General features: G+C 35.3%; 1 protein-coding gene across 1 annotated transcript in view; it reads right to left on the bottom strand.

Moving 5' to 3' along the window:
- CCDC91 (coiled-coil domain containing 91) overlaps positions 1–14,327 on the bottom strand; it is a 322,822-nt gene that overhangs the window by 203,588 nt on the left and 104,907 nt on the right. The window contains exons 4-6 of the mRNA XM_034646529.1: positions 11,478–11,635; positions 10,129–10,332; positions 9,494–9,598 (exon numbers count right to left, since the gene is read on the bottom strand). Coding sequence (XP_034502420.1) covers positions 9,494–9,598; positions 10,129–10,332; positions 11,478–11,635 — 467 coding nt within the window. The remainder of the gene's footprint in view (positions 1–9,493; positions 9,599–10,128; positions 10,333–11,477; positions 11,636–14,327) is intronic.

Below are 14,327 nucleotides of genomic sequence, written 5' to 3'. Positions count from 1 at the left end.
CTAAAAAAATAGAACCAAAAACTCATATTCAGTAGCTATCACAAAAACAGATGTCACAGTGTTTCTATGAATGTCAAAATGGGAGCAAGGAATGATAAACTGTGAATCGTCCGAAGATGTGCATGGCAACAGATACTGTACAAGAAGAAAGATGAAGGCAAGAGGTATCAGGCAGACACGGGAACTCCAAAGTAGCTAACAGATACTAACCAGAGAGGTCAGCAGGCCAACATGAGGACAGCAGCTGAAACTGAAGGGCCTGTACATTCCAACAGGGAGTAAGTACAAGTGGTCCGGAGCAAGGTATCAATGGCCCAGGATACACTGGCTCTGATAAACTCTAAATACTCTCAGGAGAACGCGCCAGACAGAGGAGAAATAGCTGAGAAGAGAATCCGAACTGACCAAGCCAGAGAAAGGAGAAAAAGAGGACTTCAAGATAGAAGTGGAAGAAGGGAACAGAGTCAGAAAAATCTATAAATGTGTCAATAATTTTTTAATCTAACAAAAACATGAGAGCACTATAGAATCATGAGGGGATAAAACCATCTTCAATCACTCCTCTCCTTTAAAAGGTCAAGAAAACTAATACCATATAAAAACAAATAACAGAAAAGTACTATAGTCAAATCCCATAGAATATTATATATGTAAAAGGAGGAACAGAATCATAGCCCTACAGAAAATAAAAGAAAAGCAAAAATATATATTAAAAAAGAAATTTAAAACTCCACACTTATATTTCAAAGTGAACTAAAAGATATTATGAAAGTGATAAACTAAGGAGCAACATAAATCATACTATAGAAAGACTCAAATGATAGGAGAAATTTCAGGAAAGAATTATGACAGAATGAATCATTTCTAAATGATCACTAAACTAAAAAGAACATAAGATCAAATAAGCTAAATTGAAAATACCTTAAGAGAAATAAAATAAATGGGGAAACATGTTTTAGATCAGAAAGAAATGAAGAAAGCCATAGAAAGGATTCAACACTGAAGGTTAACACAGAACACAAACACTATCCAACATACAAGAGTCACCAGAAGGGAAAAAAATAGGATATAAAACAAGAATTAAATTTATAATTTAATAAAAATTCCTTGAAATTCTAAAAACGTAATTGAATCTATACACAGTAAAGGGACACATTGTGAATCTAGAGAAATCAGTTCAGACTGACCAATACCAGGGCATATTCCAATAAAATTATTTGACATTAAAGAACAACAAATTAGAAATTTGTCTAAAACTGAGGGCTTCAGAGGGGAGGGGGGTGGGGGAATGGGATAGGCCGGTGATGGGTAGTAAGGAGGGCACGTACTGCATGGTGTACTGGGTGTTATACGCAAGTAATGAATCATGGAACTTTACATCAAAAACCAGGGATGTACTGTATGGTGACTAACATAATATAATAAAAAAATTATTAAAAATAAAAACGAAATTTGTCTAAAAAGAAAATTAATAATTAAAAGAAAAATTAGATTGAAATTAAGTCTTTGACAGCAATACTTCATAACAGAAAAAATGGAATAATATATTCAGATGCCCGTAAAAAGAAAACTCAGTAAGAAATCTCTTAATGAGCCACTATGGAAGCACCTCCAAGAAATACTCTTAAATAAGGAGGGGAAGGGGGGAAATTTGTAAAAATAAATAATTAAAGTGTACTTAGTATACTACCATCTATATAAAAAGGGGATGGAAGATGGATTTATTCATTCATTCATTCATCCATCCATCCATCCCTTTAGAGTTGGCTTTGTATTCACCATAAAAGACTCTGGAAGGATAAAAGTAAACAGGGTTACCTGTTGAAAGGAACAGGAAGTGGGTGGATTGTGCATAGGATGGGGAATAGGCTTTTCACTGTATGTACACCTTTTTTACTATATGTACTTTTGATGTTTGAACCACTTGAACGCATTATTTAACTGGTGTGAGATAGGACTTGAACATTTTTTAAAGCTTTTCCTAGAGATTTTAATGTGAGCCATGACTGAGGACTCCTGCTTTAACATCTAAAGGCAGTCAAATCAGTGAAGTAAAAGAGATAAAATGAAGAAATTAGTGAAAACTACTATATAAAGCAATATTTTAAATGTATTATTTTGACCTAAAAGTCCTAAAGAAATGTATAACTAACACATTAACTAAAATACCCTTAAAATGTTGCTTATTTTTATAAATAATTCTTTTAGCTTGTCTTGAATAAACTTTTTTTTAAAAACATACAAACCTTTTGCTCCAATGCTTATTGTTCTAATACAGTTTGACAAAAAGGTCTTTACACTGGATTTGACAATTCAATTTATTTTGGAAAAAGAAAGAAAATTCTTAGATGCATCTGTCATAATGACTCTCCCTTTATGGGGATTGTAAAGAGGGTAGGTTTCCTAACAACTGAAATTTATTCATTTCCCAGTATCTCACCCAATCTAAAATATACAGTGTTAAATGAAAGGCATTTGAGACCAAACAAAACATAAAATTTTTATTTTCCTTGCATTTTTTTCCTCTTCTTCATAATGCTATTAAATCATTCTTGAAGATAGGTGAGTGAACAGGATGTCTTCAAGTTATGCTTAATCAGTATTTCCTTTAGCATACTCTACTTCTTGGTGGGACTGAAACTACATTTCAGGTTACCTATGCAGAACTGGTTAATTCCTCACATACTGGGTCATCAAACTAAATGCTCAGAGGTAATCAAGCCACTGCTCAGATCTACCCTCAGCCAAGTGCCGTAAAGCAGAATAATCACATTAGTCTCTGGCTAACAGCATAAGCATCCAACACCTGACTAGCATTCATTTTGAACAAGTAAACAAACATTAAGAATAATATCTATTCAGGGCACCTAGGTGGCTCAGTCGGTTGAGCAACTGACACTTGGCTTTAGCTCAGGTGATGATCTTGGGGTTGTGAGATTGAGCCCCAGGCAGGGATCCGTGCTCAGCATGGAGTCTGCTTGAGATTCTCTCTCTCCCACTGCCTCCGCCCCTCCTCCCTCCGCTCATATTCTCTCTCTTTCTCTAAATAAATACATTCTTTAAAAAGAAAAAAAGAATGATATCTATTTATTTAATTAATATAACCTGTGAAATGGGCAACAGAATATAGGTAGTAACCTGAAGCAGTACAAATCCATTTATGAGGTCAATTTAAACATTATTAAATGAAACACTGTATTTTCACATAACTGTTTTTGTTTTGTTTTAATTAATTCTCAAACAGAATCATATTATAACTGGGAGGCATTTCAACAGGAAATGGCATTTGGAAGAACAGGACCAATGTTTAAAAAGTTTATACAGAAAATTCCCAAAGCTAGCCATAGCTACCAATTTTGACAACTATCAGAGATGATAATTTAATAAACAGCTGCATCTGTTAATTCAATTTCCTTTAAATGTGGTCACATCATTACTATCAGGTGTGACCTGACAAACTGCCAAGTTTCTTCAGTGCTCTGAAGACCAATTTGCATGCAGACCAATTTGCTATGGGAGTCAGAAAAAGAAGACAAAAGACTTTGGAATCCAAATTCTACTAAGATGAGTTCTCTCTTCAAGTTTCATGAAAAGTCCTTTAAATAGCTACCTCTGACAAATGCAGCATGACTCACTTTTCTTCCTCTGGTCGGGCTACACACCCTGGACAGAACAGGAAAGGAGAGGTAGTGCACACCCCCATTGTACTGCAGAGTTCACAGTGTTCTGTTACAGGCACATTCACACCCCTCCACCTATCCTGGTAATTAGACCATATCACATAAAACAACACTGTTAGAGCTCTCTGCAATAGTTACTGTTGTTTAAAAAAAAAAAAAAAAGTTTAAGGTTTTACAAACATTACATTTATTACTCTTTCTCTGGTTAGACTAAAATCTTAACAAAGGCACACCTAACAATGGTCAAAGTAGAGGTAGATTTATTTGCAAAACTGAAAAATTAAGCCCTCCACTTTGAGATCCCATGAAAATACCTGGATTGTTTATGGTGATGAACTTTTATTTTTCCGAATTGCCCCTATTTTCCACAATAAACACATTATTCTTATAAACACATAAGCATACTAACTTTTAAGAGAAAGGCTTCTCAGGTAATTTAATCTAGTCTTGTCAGTACTATCTCTTTGTGTTCCTGAATGTTGTGTTTTACTTAAGATACCACGGAGAGATAGGCACCAATGTATTATCCCTGTCATCATAAATAATAGAAAGCTTTTTCTATTTCATTAAGCTCCACAAATATTTAGAAGATCTGTATGTTATATGTCTTAATATAGAAAATATATGGATTTCCATATTCTACAGAAAATAGACTTTCAGATATCTGAAGAATGACTGGCAAGCCATAAATTCAAACAAGAAATTTAATAAATATCTACTATGTTAAAACTCATTTTTACTAATATTTCATCCTATATATACACATATATATCATACAGTGGCCTCTTCTGACACAAATTTAATAACATCTCTTATTTCTAAAAAATTATCAGATTGAACTAGCTTTGTATCAGTTTGAAAAAAAGGCTATATCCCCAGAAAAAAAGTGGATTACCAAAAAGGAGGTCAAATAGTGAAGCCTAAGGTTTTCTAAATTCTTAATTAATCTGGTCTGTACAATTTAACTTAAATATTTTTATAGAAAATACATTTCCAGAAAGTCTAACACATACACCCATACATGCACAAACTTGGTAAGTATAAAGCAAAAATAGTGTCTTATGAGTTATTTCCCAGTATGAGTTATCCATATTTTTATTTGCCCTTCCTCTATTTACAAGGACTCCAAAAACTGATTATGTAAACTATTTCTTTAAAAAAAATTAGTCAAAATATCTCCTTTAAGTTAATGTATTTTAAGAGTGAAGTTAGTTTCCTACTGTAGCTACAACAAAGAACATTTAAAATTTAGAATGTTCTTTTCTAGTGCACTTATAGACTGAAGTAGATGCATTTCTCCTATTTTCTCAATAAGTACAGCTAAAACTCCTAGACATTATATTTAAAACAAATGTAAGATGATTCCAGAAGGTGGCAAGAAGAGAGATCTAGGAACCTGGGGTCAAAAGGAATGAAGCAGCATTTAGTTCTGTGAGTTTTCTTTTAGCCTCATACATCCCAAACTGGGTACTGGAATGGCCAGCAACCAGGAAACAACAACCCCAAGAAAAACCCTTCCTCTCTAGCCAAAGGACCACGGTAGGGGCAACTCAGCAGAACAAAAAACTTGTAGGTAACAAATGGCCTGATGACAGCTGAACCCCATGGAAAAAAATATGACCCCACATCCATCTCTGTGAGCCAAGGCCAAAGTGCTAAGCCCAGACTTCCATCCTGACCAGCTGTAGGGAGGGTTCCCATCCCACTCCTGCTGCCCTCTGGGCGATAGCAGAGAAAACCAAGTTGGGAGGCATTTGTTGGACCTGAGTACCCACCCAGACATAAGGAGGCTCTCTCTCCTTCCTTTCCTGTGTCAGAAAAAGCCGAGTGGGGAGTCACAACTTTTACAACCATTCAGAGGTAACAAGGCTTCCCCACTCCATGCTATCAGTACAAGCACATGAGGGAGAGCAACGAAGTGTCTCTCCTCCTGCCAAGCAGGGTGGTATTGGCCAATGCTGATGGGGGGCCTGAGATACCACTTTTCCCCAGGATTAAGGAGGCACCCTTTCGACCCAGAAAGTCAAAGGCTGCACCTGACATTAACAAAGTGACGTCTACCTTCTCCCAACTGTGCAGTGTCAGGAGACCCGTTAAAATATCACACTTAATCAAGATCCAAGGAGTCATATGAAATACCCAAAATGCATAGCATGTAACTAAAACTACTCATCACACCAAGACTCAGAAAAACCTCAACCTGAGTAAGTAAGACCACAAACAGACAGCAATAAGTTGACACCGATGTTAAGATTATTTGAGGAGGATTTTAAGGTGACCATCATAAAATTGCTTAAATAAGTAATGATGAACATGATTAAAACATGAGAAAAAAAAAAAGTTTCAGCAAAGAAATAGAAGATATAAAGAACCAAACAGCGGGTGCCTGGGTGGCTCGGCTGGTTAAGTGTCTGCCTTCAGCTCAGGTCATGTTCCCCGGGTCCTGGGATCCAGCCCTGCATTGGGCTCCCTGCTCAGCGGGGAGGCTGCTTCTCCCTCTGCTCCTCCCCCCTGCTCCTACTCACTCCCTCTTTCTCTCTCTCTCTCTCGCAAAAATAAATAAAATCTTATTAAAAAAAAAAAGAACAAAATAGAAATTTAAAAACTGAAAAATACAAAATTAATAAATAGCAAAGAATTGACTCAAAAGAAGAATCAGTAAACTCAAGATAGAACAATAAAAATTATTCAGACTGAACAGCAGGAAGAAAACAGCCTGAAGAAAAAATGTACGGAACAAGGACCTACAGAACTATAACAACAACAACAAAAAGCATTGCTAAATGGCATGCTTGCCTTTTAGTTCAGTATGGCTATGAGACCTCCTAGTACATTTTTCTATCATTTATCTGGCCAACGTGATAAAATGCTCCATAAGTCAGTTTACCCTTTTATTCACGTGGTATAAAAAGGAGACAGACCCTTCTTGGCGTGGAAGTAAAATTATCTGAAAAAAAGTTTTCTTTGGAAGTATTGCTTCCTACAAAAGATCTTTTTAAATTGAATATGAGTTTTGAAGACTCAACTTGTTACTCTTATATTATCACTGTTAATAGTAAAAGCAGCACGACAACCATGACCATGTCACTTGGGATTTATATTGGTTCTTACTGTGAAAAGCTCAAAGTGTACGTGAAGTCTTAGATGGTATCTCAAGTATGTTCTCATTAATAGACTGAGAAACTGAAACTGAATTTGCAAAGGTGTATGTCTCACTAAAGGGTGCAGAATAAGTCACTCATTACGGGCAGAAAAAAAATAAAGTTCTATATAAATTTCTATCAGTATTCAGTATCGCATCTTCTAATAAACACTACAGTTCCAAGTATGGGGCTGTTAAGTGTGGCTGTATGCAACATAATTAGCCTTTGGGGAACAGGTTGCATTATATTAGTGAATTCATTCATTCCAAAATATTAAGTGAGCCCATACTATATGCCAGATATGGCCCTAGGCACTGGGAAAGAAAGCTCCTAATTTCATAAAAATTACATTCTGGTGGGAGAAAACAAAAAATAACCAAATTAAAACAAAGTAACAGGTGAATAAATGCTATGAGGAAGAGGAAAAAAGCAAGGAAAGGTAGGAAATGCTAGGCATTTACATAGTGTCTTATTTTCTATTGCACGGTCAAGGAAAGCATCCATAAGAAGGTAGCATTTGAGCAGGTATTTGAAGGAAGCTAGGGTTCAGTGAGAGTTGTTAAAAGTATATTATTCAGGGGCGCCTGGGTGGCGCAGTCGTTAAAGCGACTGCCTTCAGCTCAGGGCGTGATCCCGGCGTTCCGGGATCGAGTCACATCAGGCTCCTCGGCTAGGAGCCTGCTTCTTCCTCTCCCTCTCCCCTGCTGTGTTCCCTCTCTCGCTGGCTGTCTCTCTGTCACATAAGTAAAATAAAATCTTAAAAAAAAAAAAAAAAAAAAGTTTAAAAAAAAAAAGTATATTATTCAGAAAGTTAAAATGTGACTCATGTAAATATAAATTGAACATACGCCAAAGATTTATTCTACTCATTTATTAATAAATGAATAACCTATGTTAAGACTGAAGGAAGCGGATGTTTTGACTGGTTTAAAGAGCATTTGAAGATATATATATAAAATAGATATATATAAAATTTAAATAATGGTGTGTTAAACAAAGAAAGAGCACTAGGTTGGAGACAAAACTGGCCAATGTCCTACAGGGCAATAAAGAGTATTTCTGAGGTTATCTTTTCTAACAGAAATGACTTAATGTCTCTTCTGGGAAAAAAAATAATTAACATGTAATGTCAATATATCTGAGACTTACAATCAATAGTAAACAGTGAGTAAAATAAAGTACATTCTCCTGAATAATCCAAAGTCTGTTAAACAATATCCCCATAAGACACTGAAAGAACACAGCTCACCCATTCCCTTCTTTTCAAGTTTTTCTTTTCTTTTTCTTTTTCTTTTTTGACAGTGCTTTGCAGTCAGAGAGACTGTGAATGAATCACAAACCATTTCCCTCCACTCACCACTCCAACAGCCAAGGAATGCCCTCCCTGAGACAGACTCAACACATTCACCTGGACCTTATTAAGTAAGACGTTTGGTGTAAGTAAATAGCTGGAAAAATTGGAGAAGCCAGAAGATTTACATTGGAAGGAGACTGAGAATTGAGGTCGGGAAATGATTTGATTTACATTTTTAAAAACATTACCTGCTGAAAAAAAAACTCATTAGGGAGAAGAGCAAGGGTAGAGGCTAGAAGACCACTTAGGAGACCATTAAAACGATCTAGGCAAAAAAACAAGTAAATATATAGTTTGTCAGATGTAAAAAGTCCTATGGAGAAAAACAAAACAGAATATGGGAATGTTGACAGGGATGTCAGCATTGTCTGGAAAGGTCTTCTCTGAAAAGGTGATATTTGCACAGGGATTTGAATGATATAAAAAAGAAAACCATGCAGAGAATTGAGGGAAGAGTGTTCCAGACAGGGATAAGGCAAAATGACTGAGGAGAAAGAGGCAGGGAAAAGATGGGTAGAGGGGATAAAAGAGAATGCAGTGCCTTGCAAACCATTTTAAGGACTTACTTGGCTTTTAATTTGGGTGAGATGAGAAGCCATGAAGGTTTCAGAGCAGAGAAAGGACACGATCAGCTTTAAGTATTAGATCACAGTAGCTGCAATGGGGAGAATGGTCTGTAAGTGGGCAATGACAGAAGCAAAAAGATTAGTTAGAAGATCCTTTAGTATTCCAAGGGAGAAATAAGGATGGCTTAGAATGGGGGGGTAGCAGTGACCCTAAGGACAAACAATCGAAAGCTGGACATTTGAAGGTAGAGCTAACAAGCTGTGATAAAGGAACAGACATGGGATAAATGTGTGTATCAGCCTTAGCAAGTGGAAATACAGAGCTGCCATTTATTGGGATGGGAAAGACTGCAGAAGAAACAAGTTTATTAAGGAAATTCAGGGAGAAGAGGAGAAGACATTGATTACAATTTATGAAAAAGGTTAAATATCTCACTTTGGAAGTTACAGGATTCCAAACTCTTCAAATGTAATCACAGTAAGAAAAATCAGAGTATCAATTTCTAAGGTTTACCCATTAGAAACAATATCTTTCACCAAACTGACTCTCAACTAACCCTCATTGCTTCTCACAGATACATATTTTTCAAAACGGCATTTATCATTAATTTCATCCACTGTTGGTCAACATTTTACATATTGAAGAAAGCATCTGATCCTTCATAAAGTATTTATTAAACACTTTTGAAATTATATTACATGCTTCCACAAAAAGGCCCGCATATTAAATTTTAAATTCATGGAGTTTACCTGAAGTTCTTTGTATCTATCTTGAAAAGAAATGGCCTCTTGCTCTTTTTCCTTAAGGAAATCTTTTTCTAAGACACTATGCTTCTCCATCAATGATTCCACATCCTAAAAGAAAAATCCAAGCATAAATTTTATAATATTTAATGGCATCAAATATATTCAGTTTTTTCAATGAACACACCAGAAAATATTCGGTAAGGAAAGAACTTATAGGAAGTATGGTTTAAAGCTCAACATTATTACAGATTGTATGCCCCACTCTCATTTCCAGAGCTGTGTTAACACTGATACACCACTAAAATTATTCACACCAATAAATGAATAGCATCGAAACTAACTGCAATCAGCACAAACCATCTCTACATATCAAAGTAAATAAAAATAAATCAGAAGAAGAGCATTAGAGGAAAAAAATTTGGTAGGAAATATTCATATCTTTAAAAGTACGTATCTAAGACTAGCTGTTGCTTATCAAAGACTTCTAAGTGATAAACTCTTAAAACTAATTTAAATCTATAGCCAAGGGAAGACAGCATCTCCTTCCACTCATGAGTTTTTAATCAGAGATTGGGATTGTATCAAATTTCGAGTCTATGCAATTCAAACATTTATTTTTTAGGCAAATGTAAATATACCTTTTTAATTCTCTGTTTTTCTTCTTCAGAAACTTTGAGTTTCATCTCCAGACTTGAAATTTTCTGCTGAAGCTGTATGTTTGATACATTGGCTCCAGGATCCTCAGAATCATCCACAAGAGCAATTGTTCCATTACTTTTCTCATCATTTAAACCCAATGGAAAAAGTGAGATATCCAGATGAGTGTGTGTTGATTGCTGAATCTAAACCACATTAAAAAAAAAAAAATACACAAGAGGGGAAAGTTTACACTGTACCAATAATGAAAACATCCAAAGGGCACCAGAAACCACATTTGGAAATTAAGTTGTAGCAAAGGTTCTGAAATTATTTCACCCTTTAAGTAAATCAACAGAAGACCTCAAACTGTTACAACAACCTGATCTGTGCAGCTAAGAAACAAAATTCCCTCTAAACTTTAAAGTCTAAAGCATTTATTATTTTGCAAGCAAAGCACTAAAAAACTTAAAACATTTTCTTATGCTTGAAAGTATATAATTAAGTATAGACACATCTGATACTCATCAGTTCTCAAATTTATACAAACATCCAGAATATGTATATTTTTAAAATTGTAAATCAGATTTGAAATGTATTAATAACTACTAATTGATCATCAATCACTCTCTAGTAAAGGTAACAGGTGACTCAAGATTGTGTACTGTACTTTGGAAATCTGGACTAATTGTAGCATCTAGCCCAATGCCTGGATCAACAAATATTTGAAAGAATAAACCCTATGACTGCTATCTTTTTGGTTTTTACTCTAAAATTGAAATGAACACTCTAATACCTAAAAAAAAATAGGGTAAGCTTCCCTGAAAAGAGAAATAATTATTTTTTTGTTATTTTTTCTTTTGATGTTTTGAAAATTTGAAATGCAAAGCAAAGTCAATTTTAATAAATGATAACATTAAACTGTAATTTGGTAACTATGGCTACTTAAATACTTTGCAGTTATCCCACAAAACAAACATATTATTCAGTTTTTTGAATTCTAGATATTAGCCTCAAAGTTAAAATATCTACAAAAATATTTTTCAGAAAAATAAGTTAAAAAAAATCAAAAAAGGGGCGCCTGGGTGGCACAGCGGTTAAGCGCCTGCCTTCGGCTCAGGGCGTGATCCTGGTGTTATGGGATCGAGCCCCACATCAGGCTCCTCTGCTATGAGCCTGCTTCTTCCTCTCCCACTCCCCCTGCTTGTGTTCCCTCTCTCACTGGCTGTCTCTCTCTCTGTCAAATAAATAAATAAAATCTTTAAAAAAAAAAAAATCAGAAAAGCTTCATTTAAACCAGCCTATAACTGTTTTAAGTATATAAACTCCTTATAAAAATACATGCCTTTACCTGTGCTTTAGGAACAGTTTGACTGACAATGCTGTTTTCTGTGTGTGTATTCTCTGGTGATGAAATGATGGGCTCAGAAGAGAGGCAGCCAACTGAAGTAGAGTGGTCATGGTCCAGTATAATCTCAGGAGAAGCTGGAGAAAGATGGACTCCAGATACTAAAAATAAATAAATAAACAAATAAATAAATAAATAAATAAATAAATAAATAAATAAGAAAGAGAAAGAAAGAAAGAAAGAAAGAAAGAAAGAAAGAAAGAAAGAAAGAGATTATCCAAAAGAAAGTCAAGAACAAGTCGAAAGGAAGAAAAAGAACAGAGAGAAGAGAGGGGATAAGGGTAAGGGAAGCAAAAGCAATGAAATAAAATGAATATTCTATGACCATTCCTCAGGGACCATTATTTAAAATCTAAAACTAGTACTTCTAAATTTAATATGACATTTCCACATGAGACCCAGGCAACGAAACAATTTAATAATGTCTTAGTGTTTACATAATAACATATTACCATAAGCAGTGCATTTCCAACTGAGAGAAAGTATTCAAATATATTATCCATCTATTCAGTTAAGAAAAAGCACTAGCATGCCTACTAATGCCCGGCACAAGCACTAAGCCTGGAGAAGATAAAGTGAGCAAGACAGATGCATTCATGTACTCAGTAACCTTATGATCCAGTAGGCAAGTCCGATCAATTAAATATGTATTACAATAACCTGAGCTAAGAGGAAGAATAGTTACTTTAAAACAGCTAATCCAGGGCGTCTGGGTGGCTCTATCAGTTAAGTGTCTGACTCTTGATTTCAGCTAGGATCATGATCTCAGGGTTGTGAGATCAACCCCCAGGTCCAGTTCATCGCTCCGTAGGGAGTCTGCTTGAGATTCTCTCTCTCCTTCTCCTTCTGCCCCTACTCCCCAACCACGCTTGCTCTCTCTCTCTCTCTCTCAAATAAATAAATAAAATATTTTAAAAAATAAAATACAATAAAATAGCTAACCCAACTGCCTCTGTGTTAACTACTTTTATAACAGGCAAAAGAATTTTCACGTTAAAATCAATTTTAGTTCGCTGAATTGTTTCCATAAAAAAGTAATGTTGAAGTAGAATCCTGTAATTAGTCTGACAACAAAATATTATTAGATTGTGATTAGGTTCAAATACAAAGGTCATGAAAAGAAAGCTGACTGCCAAGATGAAATAAGACAAAAATACTGATAAGGGCAAAATAAAAAGATTATACGTATTATTACTATATTTTCAAAACTCTTTCTAAAAAATCAAATGTATTTGAATTATGTGTTTTAAAGTGTAGGGAGAGTAACTCAATCATTTTTAGCAGTAATCCATTTATATGTTTTGACTTTCTAAATTATAAAGACCTTTATTCCACATTGGCATCAGTAGCAACGTCAGCGAAGTTCTACCATAAATTCTGGAAGGCAGCTCACAATGGAAATTGCATTTTTCCCTAAAGAAAGACATTTTTAAGGTCATTAGGTATTTAAAAACTAAGGAATATATCAATTTCTAATTGGCACCCTATGGGATCATTCAATTATTTTACATACACTATTATTATGTCGCAATACTGAGTTTTTAAGATACTGTGTGCCACACTGGACAAGGTGTTCTACCTTGTCCCACAGGCATTTCACTATTTTAACTAAAATACAGAAAACAGGAATTTCAATTCATGTTTGTACTTGATATATCTTTTCCAGAAATTATTTTTTCTAATCTTCACTATTCTGTATGCTAACATATTTCTCTAAAATGTCAAAATAGTCTAACTTCTAATTCTGAATTATAATTTATAATAAAAATATTCTTAATGAACTTTTAAAGGCATGAAAATAAGTACTATAGTACAGTAAGAGGGAATACAGCCCTGTAATTAACAGCATAGACTCTAGAACGATATTGTCATACCAGGTGTAAAACAACTGGCAAGTTTAACTTCCTTTTGTTTTCTTGCCTGTAAAATCAGCATAGAGTTGCTGATGAGACTTAAATTGACTAAAATATATAAAATGTTTAGCACTGCACTGATATCATTTTCATTATTATTTCAAAGATCATTAAAATTTGTTGAACAATTATGTTTATTTCTGAGCATACAGGGTGTGTGTGACTATGATCCTGGGTTCAAGAAACTCTCAAAAAGATCATTCTGATCTGGGGTGCCTGGGTGGCTCAGTCAGTTGAGCATATGCCTTCGGCTCAGGTCATGACTCCAGGGTGCTGGGATTGAGCCCCGCACTGGGCTCCCTGCTCAGCGGGGAGTCTGCTTCTCCCTCTTCCTCTGCCCCTCTCCTTGCCTATATGTTCTCTCTCACTCTCTCTCAAATAAATAAAAATCTTTTTAAAAAACACCATTCTGATCTAATACCTGAACATTTTAACACCTCTTTAGGTCACTCATATTTATACTCATAATCTAAGACATCATATCGTCCCAAGTTAAATTCCCATCCTATAACATTAAATGGTCAGGTGTATCACATCAGGAAAAGCAGGAAAGTAGCTAGAATAACGGGAGGGAGGGAATGTGGGAGGAAAGAGAGGAAAGAAACACATAAGGGGAAGAGAAAGGGAGAGGTTGAGGGAGGAAAGTAGGAAGGGGGGACCTCACACTTGTGACGCAACTTCACATTTACACCAGCTATCACCACCCTATTACACTTTCCCTTTATAACCAAATTTCTTGTCTCCAAATGATTTGTTTCCATTTTTTTTCTTCCTCTCCCACCCCTCATCACTCTACTGGACCCATCATTTAAGATACTAATTTTCCTTTCACTTACTATTAATCAAACGAACACTGTTTACTCAATCGCTCTTGAGTTCT

Source organism: Ailuropoda melanoleuca, chromosome 16, assembly GCF_002007445.2.
Source record: "Ailuropoda melanoleuca isolate Jingjing chromosome 16, ASM200744v2, whole genome shotgun sequence".
Taxonomy (NCBI): domain Eukaryota; kingdom Metazoa; phylum Chordata; class Mammalia; order Carnivora; family Ursidae; genus Ailuropoda; species Ailuropoda melanoleuca.
This window is presented reverse-complemented; position numbering and strand designations above follow the sequence as displayed.